The sequence below is a fragment of the Centruroides vittatus genome, unplaced genomic scaffold (genome assembly GCF_030686945.1).
Source record: "Centruroides vittatus isolate TY-2023 unplaced genomic scaffold, ASM3068694v2 contig_1057, whole genome shotgun sequence".
Classification (NCBI taxonomy): Eukaryota; Metazoa; Arthropoda; class Arachnida; order Scorpiones; family Buthidae; genus Centruroides; species Centruroides vittatus.
Window position 1 is genome coordinate 409,707 of NW_027120684.1, and position 18,240 is coordinate 427,946.

At 30.9% G+C, this 18,240-nt stretch overlaps 1 protein-coding gene across 1 annotated transcript; it reads left to right on the forward strand.

The window, feature by feature from the left end:
* Positions 1-7,566: 7,566 nt before the first annotated feature.
* Positions 7,567-12,934, forward strand: mTTF (mitochondrial transcription termination factor). The gene is made up of 2 exons (XM_067266592.1): positions 7,567-8,548; positions 12,689-12,934. Exons 1-2 carry the CDS (start codon positions 7,784-7,786, stop codon positions 12,917-12,919), a joined length of 996 nt encoding a protein of 331 aa, XP_067122693.1. The 5' UTR covers positions 7,567-7,783; the 3' UTR covers positions 12,920-12,934.
* The last annotated feature ends 5,306 nt before the right edge of the window (positions 12,935-18,240 follow it).

An 18,240-nucleotide genomic window follows, 5' to 3' on the forward strand; every position in this document is an offset into this window, starting at 1 on the left:
TGTATTCTCCTTTTTTAACTTTCGGAGAAATACGGCTTAAAACTTTACTTTTATTATTATTATTATTATTATTATTATATGCATTATTTTTTACCAATGAAAATTTTAGGTACGTTTTCCATTTACTCATCTGGTTTTATGAATGAAGAAGATGCTTTAGGCGTGTTCGCTATGTACCATTATTTATTATATCTGTACGAATATTTTAGTATTGCATATTTTCTAGAGAAATTATTATCATATATAATATGTAGAATTTGTGTCAGAAAATAGAAAATCGATGAAATAACATTTTAATATTTGCTGCAATGCTGATTTTTTTTAATTTCCTATTCAATTGTAGGTCATTTTTTTACTTATTTAGTTTTTTCCTTTTTAAAATTACATTCTTTGCGCGAATTATATATTCCATAAAAATCATTCTATAATATATTTTATATAGAGCCATTTAGATAATTTATGTATGTAGTACTTTCAACAGGCAATATTTAAAAGACTTAAATGTAGGAAATTTTTAAAATTAATATTAGAATAGTCCATACATTTAGAAATTTCTCTATAGGCTACTCCATTACAACTACACTCAAATTCCATAGAATAATAACTTACAGAATCTATTATAATTGTTTTCTTAGATCCTAAAAAAGTAAACTTTTAACGAAGAAAATTAATGTAGAAGAATTGTGTATAGATTTTTATATGTATAAAAATAATTTATTTAATTAGATTTTATGTAGTGTAGTTTATAAAATTTAATAAAATAAATTACATAATATAATCTAGAAATAGAATCCATGATACAAATTTTCATGTTATAATTCATCGCATATTTTTCGTACGATAGCTTGAAAGTAAGCACAGCCTGTATTAATTTTATGATAATATTTCTAAACTGTTCTACATTTTCTATTGTCTTTAAGTCATTGTAATTTTCAAACAATTGCATTATTATTAAATCCTAATAAGGTTCCAAAAATAAAATAATTGTGGCATTCTAAAATGATATTTTCCTTTTCATTTTTTTCCCATCGTCCTGTATTCAAAATAAAATATAATAAACGAATGAAAATTGCACAGTAACTTCGTTACCCGTGCTTTATTCAATTATTTCGTACAATAAATCGCTACAGCCATCTGTTAACTGCAATTATAACTAAATGCTTTAAGAGAAATTATAATTTAGATTCAATTTTTGAATAACTTAATGGAAATCATTACTTTATTAATTTTAATAAAAAATGTTGACATTTTCAAAAGTACATTATTTTTCTTCAGAATTCAATATTTATTTGCCAGAAGAGAACATATATATATATATACAATTCAATTTACTTCTGTAAACAACAAATAAAACATAATAATAATAAATTTTTATTTACATACAATTTTTTACTCTATTTTCTATTACTGTATTACAAATTCTTTCACTTTAATTTAATAGTAAACTTTTGAAATGTACACAGTGTATTTAATAAACATATAATTATATTTGGTATTTAAATTGTTCATACAAATACTGTATTTATGTAAGTTATGGCTTATGAAAACTTCGTATTTTCTTTATACTTTTAAAGTACATTGTGAATAATTAAAGATTATGTAAATTTGATTAAATTTTACATAATAATACTTAATGTAGATATAAATTATAAATAATAGAGCTGTACTAATATGAATTCTAGTCAATTATGCTTGTTTTAAGAACAAACTGTTTACAATTTCAAATCCTATTCTGGTGAATCATCATAGCTTATATAATAACTCACTTATCATCAAGAGAAATAATAACTATTTATAGATAACATGATTAAGTTTGGAATTTAAATACAAAACGCTAATGAACTAAGTATTTAAATATGAAATTAAAAAGTTCCAGCCTATTCCGGTAAAAATATTTAATTTTCTAACGTTTTCGGCTGTCTATCGCCTATTAAAATGGATAATAACATTCATGTTAAAATTATTAATAAGATAAAAAGATTTCTTCAGATTGAATTAGCGTCATAATTTACTGTGTCTGCACTAATTTACTTCCACCCTTCGGAAATGCATCTGGATTAAAGTGTGTTCATATATTTTAACTATCTAATTAGTAAAATAATTACAAGCAATATATAATTTTCTTATATAAACATCATAATATAATAATTCTTAATTATAAACAGGACTTACTTTTATGCTAACTAACTTTCTGGATAAACAATTTATGCTGAAACTTGAAAATATTATTTTCTGGTTATCTGAAATTGTTGTTTAATTTACAAAAAATAATAATAATAATAATCGTAAAATAATACTCTGAATTTAAATTATAGTTATTTAATAAGGTGGTGTGCACTAGAAATGCGAATAGATTATTATCTTTGGGTTATATAATTTGACATTATCTAAATGAACGGACCTAACAGGAAATAGGTCTATAATCGTGACTATCTCAATTAACCTAAATGTATTCGATATTTATCTCCAGTCGATACAACGAATTCAATCATCCGAATCGTCAACCATCTACAATCAGCACCGAATCGGATTGCATCTTTAATTTAATGTGCCTAACGGAAATATAGAACCAGAAAACCTCAACTGATAGACGAGTTTATTATTTTTATAATTAAAAAAATATATAGACAAATAAATTTAAAATGTTCAGTATAGGAAAAGAGTCAGTTTTAATTCTTATTTATAGATAATACATTTTTACTTAAATGATGTAAAACGATAAACAAAAATGAAATAGGAATCTTACATCATGATGATTTATGAATAATTATACATAACCACTAAATAATAAGGAACTAGAACGGTAGTAATTGAGGAAATAAACCTGAAACAATACACTAATGTAACGTAACATTTATGATTTGTGGAGGTAAATAATGCCACTAATATCATAATGACGAGGGAGATTGAAAACGGTGCTGTTTTGTTAATACTGTTATTTAACGCTGACTCGTATTAACTGGTATCCGACAAGCAAAAATATCCTTAAATTCCCTTCATAAATATCTGAATATCAAGGAAATGCAAATTAAAATGGAACAATAAGAAAGCCTCTATTGTGTTATACATAGCACTAGTTACAATTAGATTACAATGTATATCAGATATAGGGGAGAGCGGAGCTAAAAGTTATTCAGTTTGGTACTTAGATACGAAATGTAGTACACTCCACTCGATGGCCGATAGCCGATTGGTTAAGATGGCAGCTTACTGCTCTACGGACCAGGGATTGAATTCTGACGGGTCAAAAAACCAAAGGAATTTTTCAGGGGTAGTTTGTATATGTCGAGCCCATTCTTCACCACCCAGACGTCTCATTATAGGCCTGGGTGAAGTTATGATGAGCTTGCTAAAAAGTCCTCTTAACGCCACAAGCCGGAAAGTTTTGTTTTTTAAAGGTATATATTAAAATGATGTAATATTGCTTTTTATAATAGTATTCCTGTTCAAGAAATGATATAAAAATTTGTAGTAAATTAATATTGCAACAACCAAATAAAAAGAGAGAGAAACATATAAGAAATGATATTATTAAAAAAAAAAAAAAAAGTAATATCTGCTAATAATATATAAATACAGTCAAACCTCGGTTTTCGAACTTACCGTAATTCGTTCCTAAAAGTTGTTCGAAAACCGATTTGTTCTAAGACTGAAATAAATTTTCCCATGACAAACAATATAAAATGGGTTAATTTAACACTATTCAATTGATATTTTATCCTTAATTAAACTTTTAATTTGCCCGAATATTGGGGCACTTAAAGCGTGCTCACTTTCCGTCTAGGTTCCCTTTTCCTAATTACCAAAGAGACCTTAAATTCCATTATTAACAGACAACGAAAAATTCATAACTTCTAGCCTATGCTGCAAATATAAAAGAAACTATTGCAACCAATGCTATCTTGTGGGAGCGCTGATTCGACGTTAAATCATAATTTGAAGCTTTTTGCATAATGTGTGATACTCTTTTTAATAGCTTGTGCCCAATTTTCTATAGTCTGTAGCCCAGCAGTTTGCAACAATTCCTTTATGAATTGTTTCTGCATAAAATTATTTATTATTATTACCTCTTTTATATAACTGACACGACACACTACCTGTAACCAGGTTTCACTACCTGGCTTCACTGCAATTTCGGACAAAAGCATTTATATATCACAAGAGATTTTTTGATGTTAAATCTCGTCATATACCTGAAATTTTTCAATCTTGGAAGTTTTACGATTCCACAAAAATTAACTTATCTCTCTAAAAAATAAGATATTGCAAAAATAAAAATATTCAGCAACTAGTTGCAAAAGTCCCTTGACTGTTAAGAAATTTTGTTTAAAAACAACTTTTATATTTTTGATAGAGATAAGTTAAAAAAAAATTGTAAATGCTAATAACAAGTAAAATCGTAAGTCCGATTCCTCTCGAGATATGACAGTGACCCTCCTCCATCTTCCCACTTTCTTGACTTTTAACAACTAAAATTTAATAGCATCAATCCCCTTATATATAAACTACTACCGTGCTACATTTTGTTTCTTAATCGTTACCTCATCCTGAAATATTAAACGAAATAAACGCCAACACACACGCAAGACTTGCAAAAGAACTCGGAGAGTAAAATTTGATACAATTCCAATATTTTCATTGTTATGTATACATAAAAGCAGGGAAAATAAAAAGCGCATTAGAAAAATATTCTCGAAAGGGAAAATTTCAAGGATATTTTTCAATATGATATACTTTGGCTGAACCACATCAGATCAAAAGATCTTGAGGGATGGAAAACAAAATAGAGCATAAAATCCTAGTAGAGGCCTGACTAGGATGTCGGATAAATATTATTATAATCGTGTTCCGCGTCGAATAGAAAAAAAAACTTCATTGAGATTTGAGACATTGTAGACATTGAGATCGAAGATTTACCTAGAAGCAAGAGATATACGGATGAAACATTTTATAGGAAATGCGGCTGCACTGCCAATGATAAATAAACCTAATCAAATGGTTTCTTTTTTCATTGTTTTTATGTTATTCTTTATCTTTACCTTTTCTTTTCCAACGTCGAGTTTAAAATCAAAACAAACTTTCTTCCCCTCACAATATGGCGGTTTATTCTACAGTGAAGCTACTTCCGGCTTCGAGTACTCCGTTAGTAGCAACAAAGTGTTGCCACTCCATTATCTATTATAGTTCCATGGTCCTGACAGAAAGCTTACGCTTTAGTATAAACCGAACTCCGCTTAACCCTTTTCCCCCGACATCTTGTTTACGTTTATTTTGCGATCCCTTCTAAGGCAATATAGGTCAGTCAGGCGATATTATTTTAAAAGTTCACCAAAAATCAAATTATCATTATATCTATATGAAAAAAATCAGTTACATTTATTAATATCTTTAGTTTTAAATACGATATTTTTCAATGCATTTTATTAGAAAAAAATTATAAGGAAAAAATAATATATATCAGAACTGACACACAAACTTGATAATTTGTAACATTTTGTGAAAATTAACATTGTCTAGTTACATAGTTGTTTGCTGACACTGAGCCAGAAAGATGTAGAATATTGTTTTGTACAATTCGATATAACACTTATGCATATATGTTTATTCGTTGTGAAATTATCGCACATTATATCAAACATTTGTTTGAAATCAAAATTTTATACTGCTATCAACTAATATAATGAATTATTATACTGTACTTTATTCACTTCGTATCGAACGAGATTATATCTGTTGTTAATAAATTTTACAAAAATCGATATTTACCAAAGTAACGATGAATCGGTACCCTCGAAGTTTGGCTTAAAAAGCCAGGGTACCGATCGATCGGTGCCTTCGGGGACAAAGGGTTAATTCAGTGGTTTCCAACCTGTGGGGCGCGCCCCCTAGGGGGGGCGCCAAGCTGTTGCAAGGGGGGCATGCTGCTCAACCATCGCATTAAATTTTTATAATGTTGTATTAATTATATATTCTTTTTTTTGTATTTTTGTAAGATTTGTTTTTATTACATTTAAAATTATTATTTCTTATAATAAATAATTATTTTTTTATATATATTTTTACATAATATTGTATATTATTTTGTAGCCCATTAAATAAATTATAATATCAGTTGAGTATTTATCAAATTAGATTGTTAGAAAAATTAGGGGGGCACAACAATTTTTTTTGTTTAAAGGGGGGCGCAGGTACAAAAAGGTTGGAAACCACTGGGTTAATTAATGTTAATAACACAGGTGTGTGACCAATATTTTTAATAAATATCGTATTAAATAATACAAATGTTTTAATCCCAATCATCACTTTATTTATGTCTCCCAAACATATTTATGTAGTTAAAATTAGTTTTAACTAATGTTAAAAGTTAAAAAGTTAATGTTTGATTTTAGTTTTATCTAAAATCAAAACATGTACAGCAGTAAATTCTAGTTTTAACTAGATAAAACGGGTTTTAACAAAAACATCCAGTAAAAACTAGTTTCAACTAGTTAAAATGCGTTTTAACTAAAAACGAGACATTTTATATATTTTGATCGAAAATGTTTTTCTAAGAATATTCAATAGATAAAATAAAAAACTTATTAACTCTTTTCGTCCTGTAGACACTAAGAGGGCTTCTTTTAGCAATTTTATTGTGGGTTCGGCCAGGCCCACAATGGTTTCCTACAGAAGTCCTTCCGGAAAGCACTTCCCCGTTTATACATCGCCCAAGTGTTGCATTGTCTTGTTCTATCAATCCTATCCTATTCCGGATATGACGAATCTCATCCCTCACTACCCAGTTGCTCCCATTGTGAGCCTACCTTACCCATAATGGGTATGATTTTGAAAAGCCTTCTTAGTTCCCACAGAACGAAAAGGGTCTGAAAAAAGCTTACAGAACGAAAAGAGAAAAATGGGGAAAAAGCAAATAAGAAGTCTAAAACATAATATTAATTGATATCATTTTTCACTGTTGAAATAGAACAAAAGCGTAGTGAAATGGTGCGTCGGAGTTTAGCCTGTCGGAAGTCGAAGTGCAAAGGGATTCATTTGCGTGTCGGATGCCCGAATTCATATTTAGGTCGGATCTTCAAGAATTTTTCATAGGTAATCTATTCTGAATACATTACCCACCACATTTAAATCATAGCCGAACCCATAATGACTATAAAATAAAAGTATCCATTTCACTTTAGATTTCTGTTGAATTTTATCAATTAAAGTTAAATATTTGCATCCGAATTGTTTCAAAAATAAATATTATAAATTAAAATAACGTTTATTAAAATGACAAATGAATTAATTGTGAACAATATAATAATAACACTACGATAATTATAAAAACCCAATAAAATAATCGTTCCTCACAAAAAGTACTGTATATTTATTTAATTGAAATTTCAGCAATTTTTTTTTAAATTACAAATAATTAAATTAAATTAAATTTTAAATATTAAATAATTATAAAATAAAATTAAATGAATATATAAATAAATTCGATTAACCTTTTTATCTTAAAATTGCATTTCAACTTGCGCCCCTAGTGGTACTTCTGGAACTAAAGCTTTATACACGCGGGAGGAAGTTGTGGTTGAAATCACACTTTTATGTTAAAATGTTTTAAGATGAAATATTTATTTAGAAGTTTGTCTTTACTGGGAAAATATTAGTGAAAAACAATGTTAACTACGCAGTATTTAATCAATTGTATTATACATCAGTTAAATTATCCTGTTGTGCCATTTCTAGTGTCACGTGCTGGAGGAGCGTGTGTACAGGTTATGAAAGCACAAAGTCTCGTATGGTGGAATTCCAAAATATGTTTGGATGGAGTGAAAAAGAAACGTTAGAAATACTTAAAGAAAATCCGAGGCTTATTAAAAACAGAATAAATAATGTAAAAGATATATCGCTCCATTTAGAAAACATAGGTATAAGCAAGCAATGTATAAGCAACTCGCCTTGGTTGTTGTTAAATTCTTTAAATACTGTCAAATTAAAATTAAGACTTATTGAACAAATAGGTGTTGATGAAAATTCTATACATTTACTGCCTATTAGTTATGAAAAACTGAAAACTGTGATAAAAGTTTTTAGTAGAAAACCATTAAATGAAAATATACCAGAAAGAGTTCAATATCTGTGCAAAAATCTGGACGTGAATGTAGGAAAATTATATGAATTAATAGGACAATATCCATTTCTTATCTACGTTGATTTTTCAAAAGTTAAAAATATCATGACCATGTTAAAAAATGCTACTGTTAGTTCTGAACTTATTTGTAAAGATCTGTGGATTTTTAGACATAACGAGGAAATAATGGCTCAAAGAATGAAAACGATTCAATTAATCGGTGCTCCCATAAAGACTTGGTTACTACGTTCGACGGAAAAAAATTTTAATAATTCGTTAGCGAGGTGGAAGAAGAAAGTTAAAGCGTTAGGAAAACACGATAATATAATTGACTATTTGGCAGAAAGATTGAACTGCAGTAAAGAATATATATGTGTTTTAAGTGAGAAAAATCCACGTTTACTAACTGTTCATCCGTCAAAAGTAAAAGAGGTACGTTAAGTGAATAAATCTTTGATTTTTTAACTTCTTTTGGTTTTTTGGTCTTTTGGTTTTTTAACTTCAATAAAATGGTTTCAATTTTTGAATTTAATATTTAAATGCACTCATTATTTCAGTGAATTCTTTCAATTTTTAATTTAAAATGTCATCAGTAACTTATATACTCAAGCATTTATGTTTAGCAACTTCTTATCCCCATAAAATAAAAAATCATAAAAGCTTACTACGAAGAGATTATTTATTGATTGTTGATAAATGTTTTTGTAGCTTTCTTTTCAATCAGATTATAGGTTTTGTTACTATATTTTAATTTTTGTCAGTTTGTCAACAGAATGCATATTTCAGAGAAAACTGCTAGGGTAGATGTACCAGTTTTGGCCAGTGTTACCAGTTCTGGCCAGAAAACAAATTTAACTTAAAAATATAATCACCACATATTCAAATCAGTCCAATGAAACAAACTTTGTTAACTGTTCACACAGTTAACAATAAGTTTGTTTCATTTGTAATTATATTTTTCAGTTAAATTTGTTTTCTGGCCAGAACTGGTACTACACTGGCCAAAACTGGTACATCTACCCTACATAATCTTTTTTCTTTTTAAAAATGACCTCAAAATTAAATATGAAATTTATCCTCAAAACTTCAGAACCTCACATCCATGGGTCTAAAATGATTGTCTTGGATTAATGTCTTTTGTTTATAAGGTTGATTGGAGTAATTGTAAATTCCCCCTTTCATACAGAACAGTTTAAAAATCTGATGCAGACTCTAAAAAGTCCAGGCAGTGCCTTGTTTATGAAGGTCTTTATGATCCTGTACTTGTATTTAACATTTTATTTTGTTTACTAAAAACAAGATGTCAATATTTTTGATTTCAAGATTAGGTGTTCATCTATGCTGTCAATTAGTGAGATTTTGTGTCATATTTTTATATTAATTAATAAAAAGCATACCCTAAGGTAAAATTTTTATCTTCCTATTTTGACTGTGTACCATAGAAATTGCAAAATTTGGCATTTACAATTACTCCATTCGAAAAGCTGAGGAAATAATAATTGTAAATGGTGCTTATCTGATCTGACAGTATTTATAGTGACAGTTAAGAATAGGCATATTTAACTATGATAGAATCTTGCACAGGTTTTTATTTCGGAATGCATAAAGAAGGGATCCCTTATAAATTAAATATTTTGTCTGTAGTTAAAATGAAATATGCTATTTTTTTTTTGTTTTTTTTTATCTTTTGTTGTTTGCTATTTTATCTTATTAGGTATGAAAGTATATGTTGGCCTTAAGCCTTTCAGAAAAATATCATATTTACTTGAATCTAAGACAGTGCTTCTCAAACTTTTTGGATCACTCCCCTTGGTTGTTACTGTCAGATCATTAGTAGTAAGCACAAAATTGTTGTAGAGAACTTATCATATAGGAACACCATTTATTTTTAAATTTTATTTTCTATTTTCACTCCTTTCTACTTTGTATTCCTCTTCTTTCGCTGAAGCTCCAGACATGGTCTGAATACCTTGCTAAATGTGTTTAAAAATTTTTTTTTATAGAAAAAGAAAAGACTTAAGTGTGGGATAGAACAAAAGAATACTTTATAAAATACAGTAGAGCATCGATTATCCGACCCCCAATTAATCGACCGCGTTTTAGTCGGCAAATTCAAATGTCCAGTAGTGATGTGGCACTACAATATTTGGTTATGTCTTGGCTACTTTAATATTATTTTTGTTAAATTCTTGCATGTTTTAGCTGGCAGCACTGGCTTGACCATGAAAGGGAGGGTAGTATTTAAACCAAGCCTAATACACTATACTAATAATGTATTTTTTTATACTTTTCAGTTATCCGACCAACTCCAGTCCCCAAGTAAGTCGGATAATCGATGCTCTACTGTAAATGTGATGAGAATAAATAAAAAATGTAAGTCCTAAGACCAATCATCTCCAGTTATGATCGGAATCAGTGTTAGGTTTAGCATCAATAATCAACTTCTCTTGTGACCTAAATTGGCCAAATTATGCCTGGAACAACAGTAACACACAAGTCTGAGGGCAAGAATGAGGAACCAACATCGGTTGGAATGGGGGATTGCAGGACAGAATGGATAAAAACTTGCGCCTCAAGGACATGAGGTTCTTTCCAAAAGATCCATTGTGATTTATTCCCAAAAAGGTGCTTTCCTACACTAAGATCCAACCTTGCTGTATGAAGTTTTCAAGTTTTCTCTAGGCTCTGTGCTCTTCTCCAAAGATTCTATTTCTTTCTACCAAAGGTTTCTTTTGTATAATTCTTTCTACAAAAGCAACATTTGTTCTTTCCCCAAGACCCGTGTCTTCTCAACAAGAGTTCTTTGTTGTTCAAAATGATTGCCCCAATCTTGTCTGTTTGAAAGGAAACTCCATACTACCAAACATGTTTCTGTCAATCCAACCATCATTCCCATCTAAAGGACATTGCTGGACAAAGTAGCCCCAGACACAGCCGTGATCTTTGTGTGACTATTTGGAAGGATATTCCTGTGTGATAACTGATCCAAGATTACTCTGATCATTCCAATCGTGTACACAAATTATAGTGATCGGATTAATCTCTATTTGTATATACAAATGCCATCTACAATCAATTGGATTGTGATGAAAGTATTCCAAGTGGAGGGTAGGATCATTTGGATTCAATAAAAAAAAATATTAAATATTGCAACCATGGTTAAAGTCAAGCTTATAGTTGACAGCAAAGAAATATATGTAACCATCGACAATGAAAATATTTAACTTACAAAAGCAACATTTGTTCTTTCCCCAAGTAAAAACATCATTATTAAAATACCTGATAAACAGATGAAAAAATAAGTATTAAGAGAAAATTTTTTCAATGGCATACTCTCTCCCATTTTGCCATTTTGCAAGCAATTTTACTCACAAATTAAATGCAATTTGATCCTACTTGTATACTTTCCAACTAACATACATGATAAAAGCAATCTGTCTCATGCAAAGACTGATCCGATCGTACAGATCAATCCATCTGAAATGAAAAGTATATGCATGCAAAGACTGAACTGGCAATTTAAACTTTGTCCAGAAGATCCTGCAAAATGAACTTGTAAGCCATCTTCCAAAATAAATGGTTCTTCTGTATAAATGGAGTCTTGCCTCAGTGTCTTCCTCCACCTCACATAATTATAATCTTTATCCTCTCCTCTACCACCTACTACCTACACTAAATATGCACCATCCAGAGAGAGAATAAACCTTTTCTAAGATAGGGGGAACAGGGTTATGAAACATCAAATCTGAGTCCTCACATATCAAAAATGAAAAATCAACATAAAGTTGATTGATTTAAGAATTTGAATTTTATTTTATTTTTTGATTTTGAAAAATTTTGCTTCTGTATCAATTAATTCTTCTTTATCCTCCTATTCCAGCTTCTATCTTCTGCTAGAATTAAGAATTTATTTGTCAGTTCTTTATTTCAGTTCTATTTAAACTTTCAAATAGCATTTTTGAAAATGCCACAACTTGAAATCTGTGTTGTGGCTGGATCTGAAAAGCCAGAATGATTGTGGTTGATTTTTTTGCTCCATAAGCATTTTCAGTCTTTGAGCCTAACAAATATATAACCGAACACAACAAAAATAAAGCAAAAAAGTATTGTAAAAAAAATTAGCATAACATGAGAGCTAGAGACTACGTCAGGCAACAGATCGCATTTACACTTTGAATGCATTTTTTCACTTCAGTGTAGTTTGAACTTTGAAATATCCATCGTTCAAATGCCAAAGCAAATTGTCAAATTTAGTATTTGAAGTATGAGGTACTACTGTATTATAATAAGTTAAATATTGTTTTGTATACAGGGGGTGCAAAAGTAGATATACAGTTGTTATAGGAAAAAAACACACAGGGAGAAAGTAGGAAGAAACAATGTTTATTTTTATGTACAAATTAAATCACAAATAAGGAATACAAACTAATGAAAGATAATAAAAATAACAATAATTAACACCAAATATTTGTATTTCTCATTCTCAGTTTTATATCTACTTTTGCACTCCCTTCTATGTATAAATTTTAAGTTTCAAATGATTTAACTGTAAAATTATTAATTTGTTTTTAGATCTTGGATTTCTTATTTGAGAAGGGGTTTAATGCTCAACAGGTATGTAATTCTACAAGGATTTTTCAGTACCGTCTTGAAACTATTCAACAGAGGTTAAAAGAACTGGAAGAATTAGAATATTATCCAAGTTCACTCTGTGTTATATGCTGTACTAAGAAAGTACATGAGAATTTTGTAAACAAGTTAAAAAGATGGAAAAAAGCAGAAATCTTAAAAAGAAATAAATAAATTATTTTACTAGAATATAGTTCTAAGCTTCTTGCCTCTAATAAATTAAATTAAATTAAATAATTATCTGAAATGCCAATTGGTGGTGTTATACAAGGCTTATCAAACTGTAATGGAGCCAAAGAAGTTAAGATCAGATCAAAAAAGGAGACTAATTTTTTTTTTTTTTGTGGGATGCATTTCAAGCTTCACTAGACCCTCTTCAGCCACTATTACATAAATACAGATACCTACAACAATTGCAAAAATCTTATATTTAACATTTAGCTTTAACTTAATATATAATAATTTACAAACGGAAAAACAAAACTGCAATATGTAACTTAATAATTAAAGGTTACACCAGTATATACTCTTAACTGTTCATACATCCATTTGATTACAATTTCTTCTATGAATCTACTGACCTTTCACAGTGAAACAAGAAAAATCCTGCAAAGAACAATTCTTTTCATGTAATTATTGATTAATACTGTTATCATATTTTTCATTTAAAACATTTAGAAAAACATATTATTGAAATATGCATTATCCTTTAAATTTTGATTAAGGGAGTTGCATTTAAAGGCTAAAAAAAATAGAACTAAGCTACACAGTACTTATTTTCATATGAAATAAGTTATTGTATAAAATATTTTAAAATATATAGTTGAAATAGAAAATGTTCAGGCAAATCCTTTTGGCGATTTAACTAGTTACAGGTTTTTAAATTATAAGAGGATTTGATGGAGATTATAGGCATTAAGGACTGTCCATAAATGATATCCACGCTGCAACGGAGTGAGGGGGTTATGACAAGTCGGACACTTGGACGAGGCACCTGAAGGAATTACGAATATTTTGCTCCAAGGAAAATTGTTCTCTTAGATAATGTGCAAAATTTCAAGATTTTCTATAAAGCGGTTGCCAAAATATAAGCAATTGAAAAGTGCAAAAATCACCAAAAAAGCTGTTTTCTTTTTTTCATCCGGAACTTCAGACGCTAGTAAAGAAAGAAAGGAAAAAAAAAACTGGGTCTAGAAAGCTAAAATTTTAAACATCAGCCTTTCTCGTTATTATGAGGTGCTGGCGAAACTTCCGGGTCGAGAGGCCAAAGTTCACAGGGGTTTCTCATAGAGCAAGTTCAGTTTTACAGCTTAATTTTATGCTTATAAGGATAAAATTGCATGGAAACAAATTAATTTTATTCAAAATGTTACTCAGAATTACGAAGCTCAAATTTATGCCAAAATACGCTAACACTAAAAAACAAAGTTCCCAAAAAAGTTAAGCGACACTCGTTGATCAGCAAGAGCTTATTCAGTGAAAGCTGAGTTTTGCACGTTATGCAAATTTTAAAAATGCTTTGAATAAAATTTGCGAAGATATTCAAAACCCTGCAACAAAAGTTGATGCTCGGGCTATTAAATGAGTTGAACTCACTGGAAATTGCTCTTATGGTAGAATTTTGGAGCTAAGTATTAGAAATCATAGATAAAACTAATATATCAATTCAAAAAGTTGATACTACAATTGAAAGCATTGTTGGATTAAACGCTTCTTTAGAAAAATGTTTACAGTCAAAACAAACTACAGAACAAATTGCAAAACGCCGCTACAAATTTCAGCTGTGAAAGATCTTTTTCGGCACTTAAAAGAATAAAAAATTATTTACGCTCTTCTTTGGGACAGAGCAAATTAAATGATTTAAGCACCTTTTGTCGAAAATTTGTGAATTAAGACATTCTGGTAGAATTATCTGGAGTGCAAAGGGCGACGATCATTACAAATTCCTCTTTGGATTTTCAAAAATACAGATAACATTACTGTACTTTAGAATAAATGAATGGTTCGGCATTTCTATAATTTTATTTACAGCATTAGAAAAAAAAAACATTATTTTAACTTGTTCTTGTTCTTGTTCTTGTTCGTGGGTTTATGTTGGAAGGTATGGCCGTTGTCGGCTTTTCTTCCGATGCGCTTTATTTTAACTTAGAAAACTGAAAGTAATCCTGTTTCTAATGGATATTATTTTAATAAAAAGATCTTTTCTGAAATACAGTAGAGAATCGTTAATCCGAACCCCGGTTATCCGAACGATTTTCAGTCGGACTGTGTCGTGCTGAATCGAACGTTTTGGATACTAGATTTACTTCTAAAGTATAATTTTCATGTTTTTATATTCTTCAATATATTTATTTTGTTTGTACAAAATAAAGAAATAATTTTTAACGATACAATAGCCTCGATTATTATAATAAAAATTTTCGTTAGGCTTAAAATCGACGAAAATTCAACACGAAGCGACACGCAACGGAGAAAAATTTGAACATCGGACAGGTTAATATATTTTTTCGTACATAATCGGTTATCCGAACAAATCCCTAATCCGAACAACCCCAGTCCCCAATTGATTCGGATTAAAGACTCTCTACTGTATTTCAAACCGATTAACGTTTTTACGTGACACGTGACGTAAAAATATGACGGGATCGTAATACGTCACGCGTTCTAAACAATATATTCTAACAATACCTAAAGAATTGTTAGAATGTATTGTTGGCTTTTTCTATTATAGGTGGTTATTGTTGAGCTTAAAATTGTTTAAAAATTCCGCATTTCTTTGAGATTTCGCGTGAACTTCGGTAATGTTCGGGGAGGCAGAAAAGGCTCTGTGTCTCCTTTCTCTTAGGCCCGCTCCAGTAAAGAGATGGAATCTCCCGTCGGCCTTTTTACTCGAGTTAGTTTTTACCTAAACTAATTCCTTGTGTCCTGCATCTTTAAGGCCCGCTCGGACGAGAACAAGAGACGCCGACGAAAGGCGGAGAAGGTTTCCTGTGTCACACATCTTTAAGGCTCGCCGGGATGAAGACAAAAGACGGTGAGACTTAGAGGGCTCTCTGTGTTTCAAGGCCCGCTCGAGTGAAGAGGCCCATCGGAGATGGAGAAGGCTTTCTGTGTCCCGCTTTATTAAATCCCATGCAGGGCGGTTATTATTATTTTTTGTTGTTCTTGGTTAATGAAGTTCGGTATGAGATTGAACTAAATGCATTTTATTACGACCAGGCGTATTTATAGATTTCCGTCTTTCTTTATTACTAGTTGTTGTAGTATTGCATCCCTTAGTTTAAATAGTAATAATACGGCGAGTTCAGAGGTAATTATAAATATTTTTATCGTGGGAGTTAGGAAGAACTCGACAAGTGATGTTGGTCACTTGTGGAGTAGGATTCTTTTCAACTCTTGGTGAAACTCTGAAGCAGTCACCTCCACGTGGTGAGTTCTGGGTTGCAGGGTCTAATTTAGACCTTAGCGGGCCCTAGGCAAAATAATATTTACGGGCCCCTTTACAAATTTTGTATTACTACAAATATAAATAAAATTGTAATATTTAAAATTAAAGTATTTTTATTTCAAAACAATTGCAAGCATAAAATAATCAATATATTAATACAAAAAATAACAATTCACGCATAAAAAAATAGAAAAAATAAATCATACAATTCTTTCTGATTTTCTATTCTGTCAAAATATCAATCAAAGAATTTTAATCAAAGAATCGTAATCTAATTTTTGTGCTAACTCGGATTCGATAGTGCAGATAATTTATCTTCTTTTATCGAATTTCTCAAAGAATTTTTAACTCTTCAATGTAGAGAAAGACCTTTCACCACTAGCATTACTTATCGGCATCCTAAGATATATTCTTAGAAGAATTTGCATATTGGAAAAGGTTGATATTATATTATTATTTATAATAAAATATAACGTTTCTTGGAAATTATTTTCTATGTGGTTATCTTTTAAAATAGCATTAAACTGAAGCCATTCGTCACAAATCTCATGAATGTAAATACAGGTATCTGTTTTGTACATGCTTATTATCTCAAAAGAATCTGCACTATGTGAGTCTGTTTCAGTAAATAAAAAATTAAAAATGTTAATAGATGCATGTGCTGTTTTTCTTCTAATATTTTGTTCCAAAACACAGTCATTAAGCAAAATTCAAAACTTTTCATGTTATCATATAAACCTCTCGCTTCTATTTGGGTTAATCTTTTTTGAGGCACGTCTTCTTCTAATTTTTGAAATGCTGATTTAATTTCATTGAATCCATTGATAATGACTAATAGCATCCGTTCTTGCTGACCATCTAGTGCAGCGTTTCTCAACCTTGAGGTCGCGAAACAACAATGAAATCATTTTATGAGAAAAAATCATTTATTATAAACTTATAAACATTTTACTTACAATAAGTACACATGTAAAGAAAAGAAATTAATGTGATGGTTGCATTTGTTTACATTTATAATTACTGTCAAAATTCAATTAGTAATAGTAAGACTTACTGTTATTATTCCTTTAGGTGGGGGTCACGAAATATTAATTTTATTTATATTTACTATTTGGGGGTCGCGGAGCTAAGAAGGTTGAGAATCGCTGTTTTAGGTAGTTCAGGGCTATTTGAGCGTTACGAGCTGTTTGAGAGGGCCTGGTGCTAGAAGTTAGAATGAATAAGTCGTCCGCGTAGAGAACGGCGATGTTGGGGAGAGTACTGTCCAGAGGTCCGCCATGTAGAATGTAAACAAGACAAGAGCGAGAACTCTTCCCTGCGGGACACCTTGAATAAAGGCGTGGGGAGAATATAACGCGCCACGTCAGCGGACTCGAAAAGAACGATGTAAAAGAAACGAATTAAGCCAGGACAAGAGACTCCTTCTCATACCAAAATGCTCCAACTTCGCCAGGAGCCCCTCTTGACACACGGAGTCATATGCCCCTTCTAAGTCGAGTGCGACTAGATACACCCAGGTCCTTCTTGCCCGGGCTACGGATATATCGTGATGTAACGTAATTAGGGTCTTTTCTACTCCACGGTAAGTGTAAGGTTGCCGACAGGGTGCAGACTATGTCAAGAGGGTCGAGCCGTCTCGAAGGGTCGTATGTGGACGATCGGCACTCAGACAAATTCTACGGTTATAAGAAACCGTTTATTTGACACGAAAGAAGCTTACAAGATTTCCGCAATCTTGGAAGTTCTACGTCGGCAGCGGCCACTGGGTCTTCCTCTCCTTTCCAAGATAGTCCCATTTTGAAGGAGTGTCCCTGGGTCGCGAATGGCCAGTTCCCTCGACGTCTCGACGACTACGGGACGATGCGGTCGACTTCCGTTGATGGAAAGATGTCGATCCGAGATCGGGAGACGGAGATGGGCCAGACACACACACAACAATAGATCCGTCACTTGGAACTTTCGGGAGAAGAAGCCGTCGCGTCCTTGAATTCTCAGGTTTTATCTGTTTTCCTCCGATTCCACTTTCCGATTGGTCTCTCCTCGTCAC

Excerpts from the sequence above, each read along its gene's own strand:
- mTTF (XM_067266592.1), top strand. The coding sequence starts at position 7,784 with ATGGTGGAATTCCAAAATATGTTTGGATGGAGTGAAAAAGAAACGTTA. Across the intron at positions 8,549-12,688 it reads ATCCGTCAAAAGTAAAAGAG|ATCTTGGATTTCTTATTTGA; the intron begins GTACGTTAAGTG and ends ATTTGTTTTTAG.